Source organism: Salminus brasiliensis, chromosome 10, assembly GCF_030463535.1.
Source record: "Salminus brasiliensis chromosome 10, fSalBra1.hap2, whole genome shotgun sequence".
In the NCBI taxonomy this organism is placed as follows: Eukaryota; Metazoa; Chordata; class Actinopteri; order Characiformes; family Bryconidae; genus Salminus; species Salminus brasiliensis.
Window position 1 is genome coordinate 7,787,616 of NC_132887.1, and position 23,880 is coordinate 7,811,495.

At 39.6% G+C, this 23,880-nt stretch overlaps 1 protein-coding gene across 2 annotated transcripts in view; it reads right to left on the reverse strand.

Annotated features, from left to right (window-relative positions):
- Window positions 1-23,880, reverse strand: part of babam2 (BRISC and BRCA1 A complex member 2) — a 116,576-nt gene that overhangs the window by 92,026 nt on the left and 670 nt on the right. Inside the window, exons 2-4 of one of the 2 annotated variants that reach the window (XM_072689105.1) lie at window positions 21,941-22,099; window positions 20,922-20,998; window positions 14,422-14,516 (exon numbers count right to left, since the gene is read on the reverse strand). In XM_072689105.1, the coding sequence (XP_072545206.1) occupies window positions 14,422-14,516; window positions 20,922-20,998; window positions 21,941-22,077 (309 nt within the window). In that variant the 5' untranslated portion in view covers window positions 22,078-22,099. The remainder of the gene's footprint in view (window positions 1-14,421; window positions 14,517-20,921; window positions 20,999-21,940; window positions 22,100-23,880) is intronic. The other variant, XM_072689106.1, reaches the window with a different exon arrangement.

Here is a 23,880-nt window from a genome sequence, read left to right on the forward strand (position 1 = left end):
CTGATTGTGGAAGAAATCATGAATGAGGTGGTGTCCCAATACTTTTGTCTATGTAGTGTATATTTCTGATAGTATTATAGTGGTATAAAAGTGGTATTGTGTGGTTGTATTGACTATACTGTACAAGGGGAATATTGGTCACACCTTCCTCAAATTCCCAAAGTCAGTGTATGCATTAGATGCTAGCACACATGTTCTTCCTGGGTATAACGTTAATACTCGCAGTAAGCAACTGGTGGGCCAGTGTCGAGCACAGCTCCATCATATTTTGAATCAAATCTTAGGATAACTGCCAGCTCTGATTAGGGGAACTACTGAACTGTGCTGGACAATGACCCTCCAGGACAGGAGCTGTGCACCCTTGTTCCAGCACCACTGATGGCTTTAGCATACGACGCGGCACGGATGGCGACTCACATCTACCCACTCCAGGAAGTTGAGTGAACACTGGACTCAATCTCCTCACATCTACCAGCAGCGTGTTCTTGCCAAGACAGCTCTGGAAAGGAATCTGCTCTTCATCCGACATCAGGCCAGCCAGTGCTTATTTGCTATGCTGACTCCATTTCGAAGTGGTTTGCCTGTGACAGTTACTGATGATTATTATAGACCTGAAAGCAGAAAATGACTTCCAAGCCGCCTGTTTTCCTCAGTAGGTTCCCACATGAGCCTACAGTGGGTATTTCCCTGCTCACTGTCAGACCTCAGGTGCTCTTAGACTGGAATGGAAGGAGAGAGTTAATATACGATCACTGGACTAACCACTAATCAAGCCATTTTCAAAATAGATTCCAGAAACCGTGAATGCAGCAGACAGAACTGTCCTAAATGGAATCCAGGACAGTGGAAAACACTGGGAAACTCCCAAGGAACTGATTTAGGGTTAAGATTAGGAGATCAAGAGCAGGCAGGAAAAGCACATTCCTTATAAGCATGTACTAGCTTGAGGCTAACATGTTGGCTTCTGGCTAGCGTACTATTACTAAACTGTACTTGCAGATTGTTGAATGCTCTAATAAACTAACAAATTCTCGCAGGATCATTTCTTAATCAGTCCCTGTTGGTCTGCATAACCAACTTCCTGTCAAAGCCAGTGCAAGTGTGAATGCCGACCATCCTCAGCAGCAAAACATAACATCGCCCTGTTAATCCTATCTACTGCCAGACTGAGAAATAAATGGCTTATCACTGGCTTGTGAAAAGGATCAACAGTCCTTTACTTTCCTGCAGTTGTTCCCAAAATCTTTCCAGCACATTCCCAGTGGGCCTTCCTGGCAGCTCCCCTGTTGACACGGAGGGCATGAGCAGCCCATGCCAAAACACAAGCCCCTCTGGCTCTCCATTGTCAGGCCTCTATCCCTCCATCAAGTGCCAAGAGACTCGTAAAACCAAACGAGTGGCGCAGACTGCCAGAAGCGTGCCCCGTGGAGCTCTTATTCCATTCCCGTACACTAATGAGAGGCCCCACAGTTGGGACTGATGGGAAATCATGGGCTCTCGGGGGAACGGGGGGGGGGGTTAGAGGCCAAGAACAACATACATGAGATTTTGGAGGTGATATAATATCCTCTCATTGTAAGCCTGAATAGGGCACCAACATTGTTTGGCAGATTATGACTTTTTTATATTAGTAGAAATATTCATTGTTTGAAATATCCAGGAAAAATATGGCAAAGAACAGGCAGTGAGGTCGAATGGGACATGGGGAACTATTGAGTTCACAGATTCAGTAGTATTGAAAAACACACAGGAAAGCCAGAGGTGATCGTAAGACCAGCCTGTTTCTATATCCTCCGTTTCTTGCATTTTGATTCAATTGACAGATCTGTTCGCCTCTACACAAATATTCGGAAAGCTGAAATGCTAATTTCCAAAAACTGGCGGCTGTCCAGAATCTAAACCGAAACAAGCCCACTCAAGACAGCAACATACAGTTGACCCAACAATGTGCACAGCATGGGTCATTAATTTAAGCCTAAACAAGATATCAAGACAGGATGAGATATGCTGGCTGTCTAGACTGTAAACCCAACTCGCTAAGAAAAATCCCAGCAACTACAACCCACCACCAATACTTTGATGTCTTCTCTCATTTTCCCATGGCTATAAAGTCACATATTCCAAGCAGAGCTCTAACCACCACCTTAGCTGACTTCCCACAATAAGCTGATCTCTGTTTAGCAGCTATAAAAACCACCAATTAAAACCCAAAATGAAGTTCTTGAACTGCACCACCACAACAGTGGGCCTGCATTACAGCCTAAGCTAATTAAACAGAAACTACTCGTTGGAGGCCATGTGTGTGAGATGGAAATCCTTCCCTGAATTTAAAACTGATTTATATTGGTATATTGAATTTAAAAAAGACAAATACTGCATCAACCTACTAGTAAAATGCAATATTTTAAATGAATAGCTGCACATTCATCATACATTTATTGTTAAAGCATCACTGATTATCCATCCATGTATTAGTTTGCTGGTATAAGCTTATTACTAATGAAATGTGCCACGAAATGCTTTAACTGAGTATTTTAAGTCACTCTTTAATGCATAAATAGTATGTATGTGTGTAGTATTGTCTGGGGTGAGAAAATGCTCAGATGTTATTCTACAAGCCCTTTTTTCACCTTGTTATTTTTGCCTCAGAATGACACAGGCAGATTATTTTTAATAATAATAAAGAAATAAAGCTTTTATTTTATTTTATTTTATTTTAGCTGGTTTTCATCACCAAGAAGGCCAACAGTACCACAGAACACAGCCTAATTTAGCCTGGCCTAGCTTTGTTTTTAGACTGGTAACAAGATTTCCTTTAAGAGAGAACACAATAATGTTTGAGGTTTATGATATATCACTTCCAGGTACTGAACTCTCAGTAACTATAGCAAGATAAGCACGGTTTTTCTGTTGTTGTAGGTAACCTTTAAGTACTTGTTCAGTACTTGGTTTGTCATTTTATCAGTTTGTAGCTTGTTCACTCATTAACTACTAACTGCTAACAGTACTAACTGTTGCATACTTCATTGCCAATGGCAGTAAATCCAGAGGGTTGTGTTCCAAACAAGACTGTGGGGATGTTTTCTTTTTCCTGATAAAACAGTAGTGTAATTAGCACATAATGAAGTTCTCAAGTTCTCAAAAACTTCTTTAAACGATTATCACATTCATCACTTCATTAGCAGTTTGCACACGGAAATAAAGTCTAAAGTATAGCGCTAAAAAGTCACATAACTGATCAGATTGTTGTTTTAGCTCAGGTAAATGCTGCATTTACACAATGCGTTAACAAAGGTGTCCCTGCTTTATCCAACTGAAATAACGCCCTACAAAGTCCATTTTCAGTTAATAAATGCATTGATTGCAAACACTTTTTAAATCTACAGATACAAATATATATCTTCATATATATATATATATATATATATATATATATGTATGTTTAGATTTAAAAGTTGTTTGTTTTCAGGGGTGATGGGACAGAGGTGATTAGCGCTTGTGTTTGAACGTCAGCTATTTTATAGGATATTTACATCCACCCAGATGTTTTTCCGCTTGGATTATGAATTTTGAAGGGGCTGCTGTGGAGTATAAATATTTTTGGGGCATTGATCCGAATCTCTGTAACAGGGAACCCTGAAACTGCACACGTTTGGATCCAAAAAATGCCAATGCCAGAAAAACAGGACTTAAAGCAGCAGGTACCAGCGAAGTGGTACCTCTATATCATCAAATAAAGGGAATTTATAATATACTGCCGGGATGTCCCAATCCAGGCATATTTTAACGAGTCGGGTAGCGACTATTTTAATCCTCATCCAGTTCTAAGTCTTTGTTGGAGTCTTTGATGGACATTATTGCCCAGCCGGCAGCAGCATTGCAGACGTTCTCAGAAGGTAAATAAAAGAGTTGAGAGCTATAAAACTATCCCTGAAACGCTCTGTTTTACCAGTGGGAGAACCACTCGCCTTTCTTTGTTTATAAACCAAAGACGCGCATTCAGAACCAAGTGGAGGCTAACGCTAATGCTAATACACACATGCTACAGAAACCCAAGTCACAGCACATTAACCCACTATAAACCAGTTATTTTACACCAGTAAACCAACAATCACAGATATCAGTCCAGAGTGTGTACAACTACATTAAAAAAAACATATACAGGAAGTGATTAGACTGCAGTGTTGTAAAGGAGCTGGGAGCTGATTGGTCAGAGAGGAAAGTCAGACTGGATTATAAGATGTTAAACACTATAAAACATCATTTAAGTCTTTAAGTCTTGACTAAACTAAATCAGTCAGTCCAGAATGTCTGATTATAGAAACTGAGACTGAAAATAAAAGGATTTTACTGAATGCATTAATCAGCAGCTCATCTGATCTAAACTGCAGGGCTGGGTTATTTATAAAAACACAAAGATCTGATTGGTATTGGCCAATAGTCTGCATTAAGAGACCTGGATCAGATTGGGGGCAAAGTAATCTGATCGGGACATTCGAGACATTCCTCATATATAGAAGAACTGATGAAAATAACATCAACAAATCAGGCATCTAAACCTGTCTGTCAGCCTGTTTTCCCCACAAATATACAGTTTGCAGTTCTGAAAAGGAAGAAGCAAACTTCAGCAGCAACAGCTAACCTGATAAATGAAGCAGTAGATCAGATTATTTATTTTCATCGTCGTCATTAGCAGGAAGAACAACATTTATTTTGCTCATGAGATCGCAAGCATGAGATCTCATTGATTGTGACCCTTCAAAATAAAAAGAAATAAAAAATAAAAAAATAATGGTGATAGAATCAAACAACAGCTGCTGAGATCACTGGTGCGTCAGCAATGACGTTCCCAAGAACTGAACCTTGGGTGCTAATTGGCACTTGACAACTAGCTTCCTGATCCCAAAGGGTGATAATGGAGCACCGCACCACTTAATCAGAAAGTAACTCCTACCTTTAATATCCACAATGAGCAAGTGTGTGAGTGAAGAGTGCAGAGATTATAGGTGAAGGTAGAGATAACCAAGCTTTGGAGCAGAAAATGCAAACGCATCAGAAAAGATTTACTAGATAAGAAGATCTGAAACAAGTTAGCATTAAAATGTGAGAAGTTATTTTACAGAATGCTGCATTAAGCTTAGTTGGTTGTAATGCTTCTGCAGAGGCTACTCATGTAGGTGGTGTAAAACTAGGGACCACTGGTACACCAGACTAATACCTTATGCCAGTTGTCAAAACACCTCAAGCTAACAGCAAGCAATATGGGTGTCCTCATCAGATCGAATGGATCCAGGTATATTTTAATACATGAGCAATTAGCAGTTTTAAGCCGGATCCATTTATAATGCTTTGTTTTTACCGCTGTGCTCTAGCAGAGTGTCTTCTGGCCTCCTCTAGACATTATTATTTATGAACATTACTTCTTGCCTGCAGCAGTGGGGAGCATTCTCAGAAGGTAACAGAACAGTTTAGAGTCTGCAGTGTGGGACTATTTTATAGCAGAGGATGACAAGTTAACGTAAGCTCAGTGGTTCTAGTGCTTTGGCTGATTTGAGATGCTTTTCCTCCAGATATTTGCCTATTTTCTGCTGCCACCAACCCTATGTGGGGAAAGGAACTACCACTACACCGTCACTCGTAAATGATGGCTAGACAGATAGTGAGCAATGGGTGTGGCTCAGCAGTCCACTATGGCTACCACTATGGCCTGGGGGTCACGAGTTGAAATGCCGAACTATGCCGCCTTGCCATCAGTATCTGGAGTCTGAATGAGCACAATTGATTGGGCTTTCTCTGGGTGGGTAGAGGGCGCCTGTTAGCTGGTGCAGTGGTGCTGAGGATCCAACATTGTCCTCGGCTGCATCCTGTATGTGTGGCTGTGTCCGTCGTTGCAATGGAGACATGAGAAGTCCTCACCCCTCCTAGTGTTGGGAGCATTGCTAGTGTTAGGGGGAGATACCAACGGGTTTATTGGCAGTAGCAAACTGGGAGAAAATTTGAATAATCAACAAACAAATGAAACAATGTCAGCAATGCTCTGTTTACCAGCGGTGGTATAATACTGAACAACGCTTTTAAAAGCAAGAGGAGGAGCCTAATGCTCTCACACTATAGTAAACCAAACCACATTATTATTAAACAGTTCTTTCACATCAATAATCCACAAAAAATTGTAAAAAAAAATATTGGTTTAGTACCCCAACACACACATACACATGAAGTGATTTGACTGCAGTGTTTTAAAGGAACTGGAAGCTAAATTATCAGCGAGATCTAAATTTAGTATAAAATATTAACAAATTATACAATTTTAATATTGGCAACTAAACTTAATAAATCAGCCCAGAATGTCTAATTATATAAACTAATAATTAATAATTAATTAGCAGCACATCTGTTTTGAACTGCATGGCTGTATAATTTACAGAAATATAAAGATTGGCTCAGTATTGGTTGATACTCAGCATTAAGGCAATCGAAAGGCAAATAATACAATTTCTTTCACTGGCATAAAAAGCCACAGGTAGCACTGCCTGTATACATGTTGGAGCGTGATTCTAAAGGAGTGAAATACATGTGTGTCATTGGTATTTATCGCTTGTTTATCAGTGTGTGGTAAACTAAACAAAAGCAGCACTTTTAGCGTGTTGTGGTGAGTTAAATCCTGCGGTCAACACAGAGATTATGTATGAGAGCATGCGCTGCAAATGGAAGATGATGTGCTGGTGTGGCTGACCACAACACACACGGTTTACTGCTGACCATATGCATCATTTCTATTTTGTCTCTAATTTTTATCTGGGTGGCTAGCAAATATAATGAAGGGTACGTTTTCACTTCTGTGCGGCCTTTGTGGAGACCACATGAAGAGTATTGCTTAGTTTAAAAAAAGCAAGCCTTTTGTTTCTAACCAACTCACATTCAGCTGAGCTGCATTTAGTACATGCTCTTATCCAGAGCGCCTTACAAAAGTGCTTTGTTGCCCACTCAGACAATGCATTGTTTGCTGGTGTAATTAGGCTGGAGCCAAAAGATCATTTAGTGTAGTGTTCTAGGTAACATTACCACCCTCCATGTTGTAGACTGGGGTATGGACCTCCCACCCAAGCCAGCATACTACATTACACTAACAAGATCCTTGGGCAAGACTCCTATCGGTGCTCCTACAGTCCGGGGAAGTGGATGCAATTCTGGACAAGCTGAGAGATACAGAAGTCTGAAAGTGAAGGGAGCATGTGGGCTGAGGTGGAAGAGTAATATTGCTGAATGAGGGTCACTGATTCTACCATCTTCCATGCTACTTTTCCACCATTAGAACCATCACCTGTCACTCAGCACTAGTAGCTACCTTCCGTTCTAATTTCTATGGATGTAATATTCTGTGAAATTAACAAACATGTTGAAGGTCATGCAATGTGAATAAAAACACAGTCCTGAAGTTAGCTTCAAGCAATATTCTGTAAACAAAGATGTCAGCTTTCTTAATCATTTACACTGAAGAACATTCACATGTGTTAAAAACAAGTCTAAAGATTGCAGGGAAGATTTCAAGTTTCAAAAACTTTTGAACAAGCATCACGGAAAATGTGGACTTTTGAACCCATGGTTGAGTTAAGACTAAGATAAGGCTGTGTCTAAGTAATTACTGCTGCAAAGCTTGTGTGACTACCTTACAAATTTGAGCCACTTCACATTACATCCATATGTACACTATATTTCCAAATGTTTGCAGACACCTCTTCTAGTGAATGCAGTTCGCTAGCTTTAAGTTGCACTAATGCACAGACACATACAGTTGGCCTGTCCCTGTAGAGACATACTCTCAATAGAATAGGACTCTCTGGAGCAGATTATAATGAATCTATTGGCGCCATTCCTCATGCCAGGTGTGGGCTACAGACGTGTGAGCTGTGGAGTGATGGATGTTGCTCCTTACAATTGGTTGGGGTGGTGATCATCCAACATCCTAACATCACTAACACTCTTGTCACAGTAGAAAGTCTTCTTCCCTGGACAGTTAAGACAGTTACTCCAACAAAAATGGGATCAACTCTCTTTTAGCACCCTTGATTTCAGAAGAAACAATGAATTAGCAGTCCCAATACTTTTGTCATTATAAAGCAAATTACAAGTAAACATGTCTCTAGACACTGTGGTTCACTGCTGGTTCTTCATTCCTGGTTGGGAATAGCCTGGCAGTCTGGCTTTCCGCTGGTTTTGGGGGGTGAATGAGTTTGAAGAGGTTAAGTTAGTACTGAGTGACTGAATGAGCGTTAGGAGACTTCTTTCTCTGTCTGATGTCACTGGTGCGATTTTGTCCTCGTTTTGTACTCTGAAATGGATCTGACAACTAAAAAAGAACTTTTCACCTGACACTATAACATATCTAAATGACAGTTTCTCTTTAAGGCTTCGATGGTATCACAAATTGTTTATCTAAAGTGGGCAGCTACAGGAAACCAGAGGAGAGTACACAGTAAAATAATGACATGGCTGAGGAACATCTGACTTAGAAATGAATATGAATATAAGCAGTGTCATTTTAATTTTGTGGCAGTAGTGCTTTAACTTAATTAGATGCTATTGGCAGATGTGCCTCAGGTGGTTTAAAACCCAGTTACAGGGCAATATGGAGACAGGTCTTAGAGAAGCATTCCTCAGCAAAGACTGCAAACGCCAAGGGAAAGTTGCCAGTCTTCAGAAAGCGATCTCATCTTGGAAACAGGCCTCATTAAGACCAGATTGTTTTCATCCATAAATGCTGCGGTGTCAGCTCCATTTTTATTCCACGGCTCGGGCCAAGGCAACAACACGGAGGTTAGCGGCTATTAATATCCATGGCAGACCGTAAGCAGGACAAACATTTTACTGAGACGTCAGGAATTCCGCAAAGCGATGTGAGAACGGCCCAATGTTTACTGCCTCAGGTGAAAAACAAGCCTAGGGCTGTCAAAGAGCCTGTGCGCTGCGTTCAGCACACTGCACGAACCTGGGTGTAAAATCTGCTCCCAACACAATGTCCAAAACAAAGCAACTGCTGTTTGTGTCCCTTCTCCAGCTGTAGATAAAGTGACAAGAAGTTCTCGTAATCGTGTTGCCGAGCACCCGAGCTGGAACGTTACAAACAGAGCAGGCAAATCCCACAGAAAGATCAGGACACTTCCTTTGCCTACAAAAGAAAAAAAAAGTCAGCACGGCTGAGGGCCAGGAATACGACATTCTGCTGACCGGCAGGACCATCCCACACCATCCATCTCTGAGAGAAACAGCAGACAAGATAACATAAACCAGGTGAAGAATCTAACCTTTGGTTTAGTTCCTAGCTTCGAAGATAATACTTGATGAGATCATTGCTTTTATAAAAATAACATCTGGCAATATTATAAGAGAATTCGTCTTGGAAGGAAGGGTTTCTTAAAGTTGGATAAACAAGAAGGCAAAGGAGAACAGAAGCAGAGCATAAGTGGGGACTGAAGTAGAGAGGAGAAATCTAGCCCCCAAACAGAAACGTGTAGGTGTGCACACTCCGTAGCAAAGACCAAGGTAAACACAGGGCAGCTGCCAAGCTCTGGCAGAACGGTGCTTCCCCCTCGTTTCCAGCTGGAGTTAGGAGATGGTGAGCAATATGCATCGTCTTCCAGACTCTGACACAAGCAGGGGATTTTTTAACCACCGTCACAAAAATAGTCCAGCAGACTGGATCTGAACTCACCTAAGCGTCTCGACTGGACAGCCGAGCTCCCAGCTGCGAGCCCCATGTGTCAAAACAGCCATAAAACTCTTTTCTAACCAGGACTTGTTGTGTTCATGTCCACGCCAGTCTGAATTTACAAATGTAAACACCGAAATGATGCAAACAAAAAAAAAAGGCTGAGCTCACTTTCAGTTTCTCAAAATAGCTGCTAACATGCTATGTTTTGTCTAGAAAGCATTGCATCATAGCTAACACAGGAGGTACCCTTGGTGCAACATACTCTCACTGAGCACTTTAGGACACCTCCTCGTTCAGGTGGTGGTGTAATGATGTGGGCAATGTTTTCTTGGTACACTTTGGCCTATTTGAGCATCTTTGTTGACCACATGCATCCATCCATGACCACAATTTACCCGTCTTCTAACAGTATCTTAAACCTCCAGCATGGTAACACCCAAGCAAAAGTCATCTCAAATTGGCTTCATGAACATGACCTGAACATGAGTTCAGTATTCTTCTGTGGACTTCTTGGTCAGCAGGTCTGTATCCAATAGAACATCTTTAGGATGTGGTACAATGTGAGGGGCATGGTGCATGAAGGTGCTCCTGAAAAATCTGCAGGAACTGAGTGATGCAATCATGTCAACATGGACCAGAAGCCCAGAAAAATGCTTTCAGCATCTTGTGGTTGGGCAACAGGAGGCCCTGCCCAGTCGTATTCACTAAAACCCTAAACTTATGCAAGGACAAAATCCTAATTCTAATTCTGAGACCTCATTTATCAAAGCATGAAGATTTGACAGATAGAGACATTTTGGTAGGTTTCAAGTATTATAAAACTACAATGTGAATCAGTTCTAGTTCACAATGAATTTCTGATATTATCAGTGAAAGCACTTGAAAAACACACTCCCAGCGTAACCCACATGTGCCAAAGCAGGACAGTCATTGTCTGAATTAATATAATCAATCTTTAAATGATTTTACTTAATATTTCCTGTGAATCGTAATTAGCTGTTACTATAGTTCGCATAGTCCTGACAAAAAGCCTACAGATTCAGATTCATGATGTGTTTTTAAAGCGCAGAATTGTGCTTATAATGCTCTTATAATGACTGAACCCACTGTCCTTGAACTTGAACAAATCTCAAATAAGAAAACATTGGTGAATGTCAGAATCTTCGCAAAAACTGTGTTAAATGGGTTTTAAGAATAAATTATCTTTGAAAGTATTTTGAGGGCAAAAAGCAGTGTTAGGGCATTACACACAAGAATAGTTGACGAATGAGGCCCATAGTTACCACAGTCATGCAGAAACAGCTGAAAATAAGTGGGAGTGCATCTAATAATTGGTATCATACACAATAAGGGGAAACCTTCTTCACTTTAAATGGAAGTCAATCTAAAAGATTTCATTCCACAGTTCAGAAGTCAGTCTGGACCATTTCAATTGGTCTATTTCTCATGAAATAAAGAATGTACAGAACAGCTTAGATTTACTTTAAGTCATAAAGTAAAAAGTGCAACAATGATATGGTTGGTTTAAACACCCAAAACTAAAGTCTACCTAATTCTACCTAATATTAAGTTTTTAGTCATTTAAGCTGAGACATGCCAGGATTAGAGCATATGTGACAACTATTCTTTATACTTTACCAGCGGTAAAGTAACATAGCAATGGTGGAAACATTTGTGAGGCCGGTGTCTTCTTCCAGTGCAAGAACAGTGGCTCACAGTCTCCTTTTTCTCTTTTTTTTTTTTTGGCCAACGAACTGTGATCTTGGAATAGTGCTAAGCTGTGAAATACCCAAAAGTTCACCTGGGTTTCAGCAGCAGGTTTTTCCAGTGCTCTGTCTGTAGAACTACCTGCTTGTCAGTTTGCCCACAAATCAGTCCACCTGCCAGACAACTGCAAAACATGCAGTTTGTGGACATAGCGCAAATGCTGCGCCGCAGTTTGGTAAATATGTTGACACAAATGGAAACCCAAGCTCGCGTACAAACAAATAAAAAGACGTTATTTTCAACAATGGAGGAAAAAGGAAACATCCCACATTATGACAGAGAGTGGTTATTAAACGGGTCATCACTATCAGCAGCTCTGATTACTGCACACCATGTACTCGCAATGGAAGCCTGCAGTCTCCCCCATAAGGTGGATATTTACATCACTGCAGGGGCAGATGTAGCTCTTATGCAATTCACCAACGCTCGCTCTGAACAGAAAAAAACAGGAGGCCTAAGGGTCAAATATGGCTGCTGAGTCAGCCACGCATATCAATACCAGCCATCTGACTTAACGAACCGCTTAAAAGGAAGTCAAAACAACTTAAGTCTCTGTTGCCTTGCTGCTTCAAAGGCACTGAATCATGGCAGCTCCATTGTTCTGCTGCCTCGTGCTTCTTTCTGGTTTTCTGTTTATGTTTGTGTTTATCTGAAAGGCAGGCTTTAGTGAACGTGTTCAAAGGCAACTAGGGATTCTTTGATTTATTATATATATACATATATATCCATGTAATACACACCGGTAAGAGAATGCATAAAGTATTGAAGATGGTGGAGTTTACTGAGACCAATTAAGTGCATTTACTTTTTAATGCTTTTCATTTCAGGGTGCTTGCATTGCAATATTTTCAGTAGCAGATTTCAGTGGCAAGCACTGAATGATAATAATAATAATAATAATAATAATTAAAAAATGTATTCATATAGAATCATCCGTAGATTAAAATGCAGTTCAAAGTGCATTACAATAAAAAAGTAAAACAGTAATAAAAAATTACACAATAAAAATGCAAGAAATAAAAGCAAAAGAAGAATAGGTATTTGCTCACACACAAAAAAAACCTCACATCTCCAAAATAGTACTTTTTGCTGATTGAAAAAAACTTAACTTTCAATGGAAGTCAATGTAAAATGATCATTTTTTATTGGCCCGCTCATAATGGAAATGAGTGGGCAGTGGGTTCGATACCCGAGCTCAGCTCTGAGCCTGTGTGCTCACTAATGTGTACGTGTGTGTTCACTACACAGATGGGTTAAAGACGGAGGCCAGTGTCCTATTTAAGTCTCTAATTTTTGTGTGAGAGTGATGATATGTGCCTTTGTGTTGCTTACAACTGATTAGTTTAAGCAAAGTGTTGCCCTCTCTGACAGTGCATACAGCTCCAAAATGGCAACTTTACAGGAAAAGCATTCTTAATTTTCAATGGACGTTAATGGATGTAAAAAGATGAGTCATTTTGGAGTATTTCTATGGGTGCATTTATCATGAATTTGTAATACAATGTAAAGAACTGTCGGATTCACATTATGACAAAGAGTGAAAAACGGCCAAAATGTTGAAACAAGGTTTTTTTTCCCAACAGTGATGATATGTTACTCCATTTAATTGGAATTTCCTTCACAAAGATTTATTACTTAAGCAATGGGTGTCATTAAGGTGTGAAAGTGGGCAAGTGACATTTGAAAGTCGTCCCCCCCCCGAGTGTTTGTAATGTCTGTCTACATGAGACCAATTTGTTAAATGTGATACTCCCAATCTAGGCAAGATGGTCCAGTAAAAGAGATTTTTCAGGCTAAATAAAACACAATTACATTAAGAACTATTATCTGGAAATAAGTGCTTATTTGCTCAGTAAAATATTAAAATAAATACTAATAACATTCCGGCATTATAAGATGTAAGAATTATAAAATATGGATTATAAGATATTAAACCCAATATAATGTAATTTTAATAAAAGTCTTGACTAAACTAAATCAATCAGTCCAGAATTATTATTATCATTATAGAAACTGATACTAAAAATAAAGGGATTATGCTGACTGTATTAATCAGCAACTCATCCTAACTAAACTGTGGGGCTGGATTATTAATACAAACACAAAGGTCGGGTTAAACTGATCGGGACATCCTTGGCATTGTGCAAATGTTAAAGGGACCTCATAAAATATGAATAAAAAGGCTCCACATCTGGGCAGTAAGTGTTTATTTCCACAGTAAAACACTAATATTAGAATAAACACTAATATCATTCCTACAGAAAGTGGTGGTGGTTCTCCATCACTGTGTTCATCATTAGAACATCTCCAAAGTTCTCCTCATGGAGTCTAGTATTATTTAGAGTTCTCCTCAGATCAACACCTGGTTTGGTGGTAAACCAGGGCTTAATGATGGTAAATCAGGTGAGCTGCTGCTGCTGATGGAACTAAACACATCCAAGCTGTGCTGGCTGGACTGGGGGGCGTCCAGGAGAAACCTGGAACCAAGCTCTGTTCTTCAGACTAGCTTACAAGATCTCACCTACTTACTTCAGAATCTGTTCTAACAGGACCTGGAGGTTTTTATTGCTGTGCGAAATAATCTTAAAAAACGACCTCAGGTGTCCAAAATCTTTGTTCAGTACTGTGTATACACAGACACACACACACACACACACACTTAACAGTCCATCTTTATGTTGTGCACTATTCCTACCTTAAAACTTTACTGATGAAGGGAACATTGGATTCATTCTACTGAAGCATCTCCAATACAAATTCTGTCTGCTACACCACACTTGTCCACACCACTGTTACATATAATCAATAAAAAAGCCCAAGGCTTAGAAGTGCGTTTTTTTTGCATTTGACAAAGTACATCTCAGATCCAGATTTAAGTTCATCTATTTCCATGACTATTCCCAGTTGAAACTTGTAAGAGCTTTTCATTGCAACAGACTTACCGGCAGCTCAGATGGCTCTGGCAAGAACTCCGCATCCTCCCCGAAAATGAAGTCAGGAGGCAGCTCCGGGTCTCTGGCATTAAAGATGATGTCCCCTGGTAAAACATTTAGTCAAAAAAAAGGGGGCCGTCATACTGAGACCAATTTAATGTTATTATAAATCCCTGTTGCTTTCACCCTGACAATACAAACCAGTGTTCTCTAAATTATAGCATGACTAGGAACACTTTATGGACAAAAATATTGGGACATCTGCTCATTCACCGTTTCCTCTGAAATCAAGGGTATTAAAAAAAAAAGAGTTTATCCTGCTTTTGTTGGAGTAACTGTCTCTACTGTCCATGGAAAGGTTTTTGGAAGGCTTTAGTGAGATCATGATGTTGGATGATCACCATCCCACCTCACCCCCAACTCGCCAACTCATTCCAAAAGTATTGGATGGAGCACCATCCATCATTTCAGAGAACACAGTTAGGTCCACTGCTCCACAGCTCAAAGCTTTATACCCCTCTAGCCCACGCCTGGCATTAGGCATGATGCCAAAAGGTTTATGTTCATCTGCTCCAAGGAGTCCTATTTGACAGTAGTTTTCTACAGGGACTAAACAAGCTTTATATGTCTGTGTGTGTGTGCGTGTGTGTGTGTGTGTGTGCACGCATACATCTGTGTCAGCAATGGGTGCAAGTCAAAGTAGCTGAATGCATTCGTTAAAAGGAGTGTCCACAAACATTTGGACATTCTGTGTAGGTAATGCTAACAAATATGGTACGCAAGCGCTTTTCGAGGGATTTCACACAATAACATGAGGTGTGATGGTAAAAAGGTATTTGCAGTCATATGCTCAGGTGCAACAATGCTTTTCACAGCTCACAGTTACACTTTATGCTTTCCAACTTTAAAAATGAGTGAAACAGTGCTGAACAATCTGGAGGGTTTAATTAGGCCTGTGATTAACCAATAAAATCATCACACAGCTGTAAATCTCAGAGCTACAGGTCACAGCCGAGATTTGTCATTGAAAAAAGTCGTTTTCATTCTGCTGTCTTTAAATAATCCAACCATCTACAGAACTCTACTGTGTGAATAATTCACAAAGTCAATGGTAATGAAAGCAAAAAGGGTCTCCAATAGCTTTCCAATAGGGATACTCATTGATCATTAGATCGGCTCCACTCACCATACAGGAGCACTGTGTAGTTCTATAATTCCAGACTGTATGCATCTGTTTCTCTGCATACTCTGTTAGCCTCCTTTCACCCTGTTCTTTAGTGGTCAGGACCACCACAGGACTGACCACCACAGAGCACCGCGAGTAGTATTTGGGTGGTGGGTCATTCTCAGCACTGCAGTGACTCTGACATGGTGGTGGCGTGTTCATAGTGTGTGTTGCGCTGATGGTACGCATGGACCAGACACAGCAGTCACTGCTAGACTGAGCATAGTCCAGCATCCAGAAGTATCCAGCCAATAGCATCCTGTGGGCAGCATCCTTCATCAGTGACCACTAATGAAAAACTAGAGGATGACCAACCCAAACTGACCAGCTATAGATGATGAGCTTCTGTCTCTGACTTTACATCTATAAGATGGACCAACTAGGTAGGGGTGTCTAATAGAGTGGACAGTGAGTGGACACAGTGTTTAAACACTCCAGCAGCAACACTGCTGTGTCCGATCCAACACACTACTAACACACCACCACCATAACAGTGTCAGCTCAGGGCTGAGAATGACCCACCACCCAGATAAGATCTGCATCCTGTGCGGTGCTGACCACTGAAGAACAGGGTGAAAGGAGGCTAACAGAGTATGAAGAGAAACAGACGGACTACACAGTGCTCCTATATGGTAAGTGAAGGAACAAGGAGGTGGTGTTAATGTTATGGCTGATCAGTGTATGATTTCAATCTCAAAATTACACCAGCTGATATGATTGGTTGTCAGAATGATTAACCCCATAAACCCAATACTGGTCAGTTATAGTATCAGTCCGGCCCTTCTGTCAACTCGACACTAGTCGAGAAGCCGCCTTGAAAACTGGGTCAATAACACTGAGGCTCTTACAGCAGTTATATAAACCTATGTTTTGTGTGTTTGATCTTTTCTACCTCTATTTATTTTCTTCCACGGAGAGAAACGAATGGTGAGCAAAGCAAACCCACAAGGCAGTAGTTTTCCACAGATGGAGCCTAGTTGGAGGAAAGACAACCCAGTCTTTGCCAGCTACCCGAGCCTTTTATGACGATGTTGCTTTGTCATGGGAGCAAGAGTGCTACGGATTTATGAAGCACCCCTGAAGGTAGGCCTTTAGGCAATGAGTCAAAGGGATGTTTGAGAAATATTGCCCCAGCTGTGGCAAAACCGGGAATACTGTGCACTACTCAGGGCGTCATGCCTCTGCATGCAAACAGCAGGCCGCTAGCACTGCTGCTGCCAGGGCTTTCACAGCCCAGAAAAAACAAACAGATTTCCATCCGCAGGAAGGGGCAACAGAAAGGCCTACTTCAAATTCATCAACCATCAGCAGCCCTCAGCAAGAATCTTCTGCTAATGCATACTTCATATCCTGCACCTTCCAATTAGAGACCCACACAGAGGTGCTACACAATATGCTGCCCATTATGAGCATGAAAGGGACCTCACAAAGCTAATGCAGCTCAATTTTTCTTTATAGTCTTGGAATAAGAGCTGATGGTTCAATACTTCCTGTTGACTGAGGCAAATGTATTGGACATAAATCAGGTAGAATAACCAGATAATTGTTTTGGGATGGATTCTGACGTTGGATGTGCCATCAAACCAGTAAACAAACAAATGTACAATTCAGTGGTTACAGAAGCATTTTCTGAAAGGCATAACTGTGATAATGTGTTACAGCGGAGTGAATAATGTCCAAGCAAGTCATCACCCCCAGAATGGCTGGGAGTTATGAAACAGGCTTGAGTCATCTAGGAGTTGTCAACCACTGGCTGTTGTGAAATTAAAACCAGGAATCTATTCCCAAATTGACATTAGTTGTAGGCTTTTTTTCCCCTGATGAGAAACTACGCAGGATGTGTAGTCTTAAAACTTGTGAAACCCTGTAGGCCATGCAGAGCCTTCTCTATCAAACATCTGGAGAAGTTCCTTCTAAGCTCAGGATGCCAACACCAAGCAACACTACTAGTAATCAGTTTGCTGTTATTTAAAAAGACTGGGGTCAGCTTCACAAAAGTGTCTTAAGAAACAAATTGCTTTTTTTTCTTTCTTAACAATGGCCTTGTCTTCAAGTGTAAGACCTCAGTAGGTATGGCTCTCAAATGATCATTTCAAATAGTAGATTTCCACATTTAATATTTAATTAAACAGGATTAAGCAGAAACAAATTTGAAACATTTTCAGTGACCAAACCTTGTTTTATTCTGTTTAATTAAATATTAAATGTGGAAATCTACTATTTACAATTTACATTTACAATACAGCATACATGCCTATGTTACAATTGGCCTAAATAGGAAAACAATGAGTGTCTTAAGAGAATCTTAAGAAAATAATTAAGAATATATTAATAAAATATTTGAGAACTTCTTAAGATTTTTGTGGAGAATTGCATTTAAGAACATTATTATGAACTATTATTTTTTTAGGAAAGTTTTTCTAAAGCTGGTTTCTGAACTGAATCAGTTCTGCTCAGTCCACATTGACGGTGTTCAAGAGTATCCTGACAACCCTTCTAATCAGTGACGTGTTCACTTGCACCCTCAGCTGACATAATCTTCATAGAGGAACACTAGAATGGGACGCTCTGGGGCAACCATGCAGGAGTGTGAGGTCACCATACCCAATGAATGCCAACAGAGAGGAAATAGGGCCACAGCATTGGACTCCATTCAAAACCTTTGGAATGAGTTGAAGCAGCAGAGCTAATCATCCAATATCAAAACCTGAAGCCTCATTAATGCTCTTAAAGCTGAATACAAGCAAATCCCTACAGCAATGTTCCAACATCTAATGTAAGGCCTTTTCAAATAAGCAGAGGCCATCAGTGCTGCAAATGTGCACAACCTCGTCAGAAGAAATGCTGGATGAGCAGGTGGCAACATACTTTAACCGCCGGGACCTTCTAATGTACCGTTCTGCTCAGCCCAGATCCACCTATAGGCTCCTGCTCATCCTCACTGAGCTCTGTAAGCAAGTCTGTCTGTAAAGAACACATGTTTGCCAGAAGGATTGCTACTTCAGTGCTTCATGACTCACACCTATTACCGGAACACTCAATTAAGATCACTGCTGAGTTATAATTACTATCAAGCCCCATTTGGTAACATTAAACAGCTTCTCACTGAATTGTGGTACTTGGAAGCGTCACAAATAAACCCTCTCATACGTTCTCTGAGGCGTATTTGTAAATCAAAGGGACATTTGTTTACTGCATTGCCATCAGAGACATGAGTAAAATCAGAGCTTAGAAGTTAAGTAACACCATGGAGTTGTCATGCCTGGCATTACTCTACCAGATGACTGGAAGTGATGACCACACAACAGCCATGCTGGACAGTTTCACAGATTCTTACTTTCTGTGGTCGAGTGCCACAGTCAACAAGCACACTTATAGAAAAATGACTAACACGCCACAGTAACTCATCCATATAATAGAAATCCTGTCTGATGGCTCATTGTTGGAGGTCATACTGCTGTAGACAGTCAGTCAAAGCTGGTGGACTCACATCAAAAAGGAAAAAACAAAGATGAACAGATCTCCTTTTGGTTCTGCATTTTCACAAACCAGCTAAAGTGCTATCAAAACTTCTATAAACACCAGAAGAAAAGATCATTACCATCTAATCCCACCTCCCGAATAACTGTGTACCCTGCTACCTCTCGTCTGTGTAGTATTTTAGAATCCTCATAAAAAGATCTGTAGAATATCTCCTGTTTTTGAAATTGAAGCAATCAGAGATTCCTCCATGTTGGCTCAGACAGAACAGAGACAGTACAGAGCGCACTGGCAAAGTTCACCAAAGCTAAACTCACTCACGTTTTCATCTTGTATTTTTTTTTTTATTCCTTAATTCAGTTAAATTTGAACTCCACACAGAAGTCAGCAGGGGAAATGAACTCGCCCAGAAGTGGTGTGCTGCGAATCTCATGGAAAAGAATGAAATTTCACAAGCAAAAAATTACAGACACATCCCAGTCCCAGTTAAAAGGTGCAAAGGTACAGACTTTAAGAAATATAATACAATAAAAATATTTGGGTTGGTCTGAAATACTCCATTCTCAAGAAGCGTGCATTTCTAGACATCTAGACATCTGAAAAGTTCAAACGCTTATAGACAGCAAATACAATGGCTAGATTTGCTTTGTAGACATTGTGAGCCCTGCTTACCATCACCACCACTGTAAAGAAAATCTATTCTTTAAGTTTCTAAACCATTTTTCACTAAACCCCATTTTACAACTCCACTCCAACCACTGAGCTGTCTGGAATTCCCATTTGATACTCAGTCTATACAACACTGAGCCTACACTCATTTCTAATTGTGATTCACAGCAATTTAGGCCAAGACTAGGCTTGATAATTGTTCAGGAAACTGGCCCTAAGCATTCATTCAATCAAGAGTTTTCCATTTTTGGTCATAGCTTTGTTCGGTGATGTAACAGTATAGTCTCTATATGAGTATGAAAATAAAAAGTCTGACATTGTGAAACCCTAGTTTAAATAGAGTTCAAAAGGGCAAACAAACAAGCAGAGAACAAATCATGCTACTATGAAGGAATGGTTTTCTGAAAACCTTATTTTCCTGACTGAGCCCATGAGCTGGAGCAGGAGTGTTGGGACAGGGAGTAGTGCACTGTGCAGGGCAGTGGGTTCCCAGGACAAAAGATCATTAGGAACTGCTTTGCAGTTTTTGTCCTCTAACTGGCCTTTTTTTATTACACACTGATGATAACACATTTTTGGCTCAGAATGCATTTGGCCTTTGATAAATCTGATATTTGAAGGCATCATGAACATCAAAGAAACTACAAAACTGTTTCTGATTAAGAGACAAAGACAAGCTTTTCCCATATCCCCTATCCTATAAAACAGTTAGACTGAACAGTTGACTGATGTACTCTACCATAGGCTGGCACTGCTTTCAACCAAACAAACGACTTTGTTGGATTGGTGTAATCCTTCCTGTCACTGGCTGTGGTGTTCAAATTCAGCCTGCATTCAGTCCTCAGTATTTTTATGTTAAAAAACCTATAATGGTGGTTTAAAAACTTTTTCAAATGGCAAAGCATACCATTACAACGTAACCACACTATTAAATATTATAGTTAATAAACCAGTTTTGTTTTTTTTCTGATTAATAAAAGCCATTTAACAAAATAACATGAATGTATTCCTAACTATGATAAATACGGCAAATCCATTCACAGTCAAAACTCATCCAAAATGGCAACATACTGCTAATGGCTTACATCAGGGTCCTGCGCTAATGGAGAACTGCTGCAGAATGTCTACAACTTACATTTGAGTGTTTCTCCAGCGTACGGGATGTGCAGCTTAAATCTGTCGCAGCAGGGTCCTGGCGTCAGGGATGTACAGCTGCAGAAAAGAGACAGGGAGATTTAAGTATATTATTTGATATATTATTTATCTTCCTGGTAAAAATAAACTTCATTCAAATTTGAGTGATCAGAGCACTGGTCAATTCCCTTACTTACACTATTGGCTGGCTTACTGGACATGGATTTACTCAGACTTGGCTCAGTCAGGGTCTGGGAAACCGAACACTATATGTACTATATGTAAGCATCCAGACACCCTTTCTAATGCGTAAATGTACCTACTTTAAAGATATGGTTCACTAACTTACATAATATCCCACCCAATCACCCAGTTAATTAGCCAAGATACTTCTAGTGTTCAACATTTATATCATTAGTTTTGCACTGGATGCATGAAGCTAGTGAAGATATGAAAGTCTTGCACCCTTTTGTCTTCATTATATTAGTCTCATAGCCATAAAACAAAACAAAAGAAATCAGCTTCAGATACCAAGCATGTTTTTGCCATTTTAAGAATTCCACAACTATTCATTTAAGATGCTTTTGTTGCTGCTGCACTAAAGCCCAAGGTCACCAGGCCCAGAACAACACTAGACAAGTATAAAGCCCCACAGTCTTGGGCTAGAGCAGCAGAACTGCATTCTCTGAAATAATGGATCTCAATCCTGGAGTGGAATTTGTGATCCAGAAGAACATCAGTACCTGACCTCAAGTCTCTCATGGCTGAATGCATTTAAATCATCACAGCAATCTTACAATATCTAGTGCAAATTCTTCCCCGACAATTAAAGAGTGTTACTGCAGCTAAGAAAGACAAACCTTCTGTTAACAACCTTGGCTTTTGAACACATACTACACTGCCTACAGCGAGAAATACAGTAGGTGTTCAAAGGCTAAGAGTACTGTTAGGAGGTTGGACACCTTTTGCTACAGTAAGAGGCTCTACTTGCCTTTTTTCTTGTGATTTAGCAACACTTACCCAGTCTTAAGGTCCGTAATTCGCAAGCAGTTGGTGGAGTCTAAACCTACGCGGCCATTGCGTACAACACTGCACAGTAAAGGCCGCAGCTCAGGAGAGATCCGGCTCAGCGCCACCTCTGGAGAAAGACTGTTCATCTTCTGTTAAAGGATCTTTCTGCTGAAGACCAACGTAACAAAACAGAATGAGCTACCATATTAGATTTACCAAAGTAATAACAAGTGTAAAAATACTGCTGGCTTTAAGCATGTAGATATCATATAAAAGTGAAATATCTGTATTAGACTAGTCACTGCAGTCGACAGGCTGATAGATGCAAATTAAGTCACACTTATTTAAAGGTAATATATCATTAATATCAATAATGAGCTTAACTCACAACAGTGAGATCTATAATTTACTGACCTATATTAACTACCGCTCAAAGTCTTAAAGAACATATATATATATATATATATATATATATATATATATATATATATACACACACACACACACACACACACATATATATATTTATATATATATATATATATATATATATATATATATATATATATATATATATATATATATAGAGAGAGAGAGAGATAGAGAGAGAGATTTACAGAACTTGTCCAGTGAATAACCTGAGATAGTATAAAGTTTAGGTACAAAGGTCCAGTGACCTTAAATGCAGGTAAGCAGTAAACTGTAAAAGTACTAAAAACTGGAAAATGAATGTAAAAAGCAGTATCCGACTTTTTGTTGATACTGTCTCACTATCATAGTATTTCCAGAACATTGTACATTGGGGCTGCTCTCATAATGACTAGCAAAAGACACTGATGGAGCACTGTAACACTTAAAAGTGGAGCTTTTTCCTATAGAAAAGCTCCAGATAAATCCATACTGTGGTGTGTTCAGTTTCCAACACCTTTAAACTCTTGAAAACTCTTGAAGAGGTCTTGTACTGGACGAAGTCTGACAGAACTCGAATCCACAACATCATCAGAAGTGTGATAAGTTTCTGAGAGTCTACAGCTTGTGTTAATTACACCTTGTATCTCAGTTTACCACCGGAGCAAGTCTCAGTTTTAGCGGTGACGTTTCCATCCACAAGCCACCAGGCTTGTAAACACCTCCTGCTCCCTCTTTCACTCTAAACTGGCTGAACTCTGACATGCAGCCATTAATATAAGCCCACTAAATATATCGCTGCTACTGTTGTACCAATACTGTTTACTTTGTACTTGCAAAATGCACTTTACACATCTCAGCAACTCTACTTGCACATGCAACCATACTATACTGTACTCTTTAACTTTCTTTACTTAATGTTTTTCTTTTACTTAGCTTTACTTTAGAGTTCTTTGGTGCGTGTGTGTGTGTGTGTGTGTGTGTTTATATAATAGCTATTTTGTTTCTCTCTTTTTATATTGATATCTATAAGAATTATGTCAGTAAATATGACAATAAACTCTTGAATCTTGAAGGGCAGACTTGGCACTGTAGTTGTCATGGACCTATAGACATGTATGGTCTATTATCATCTATTGACTATTGCACCTGTTTGAACATTGACCACTGCCTCCTTACATATTGGGATTCTTGTATAGTGCACTAATGGTCTCCATATTTGGAAAACCACTGTAGTGTGTATTTTACTGTGTTGTAACATTATCAAGCTACTGTCTGCCTAACTTTCCATCAATAAAATGATCTATATATCTAGTAATAATAATAATAATAACAAATAATAACAATAATAATAATAATAACAAATAATAACAATAATAACAATAATACTTCTAATAATAATAATAATAATAATAATAACAAATAATAACAATAATAACAATAATACTCCTAATAATAATAATAATAATAATAATAATAACAAATAACAACAATAATAATAATAATAATACTTCTACTACTAATATTAATAATAACAAATA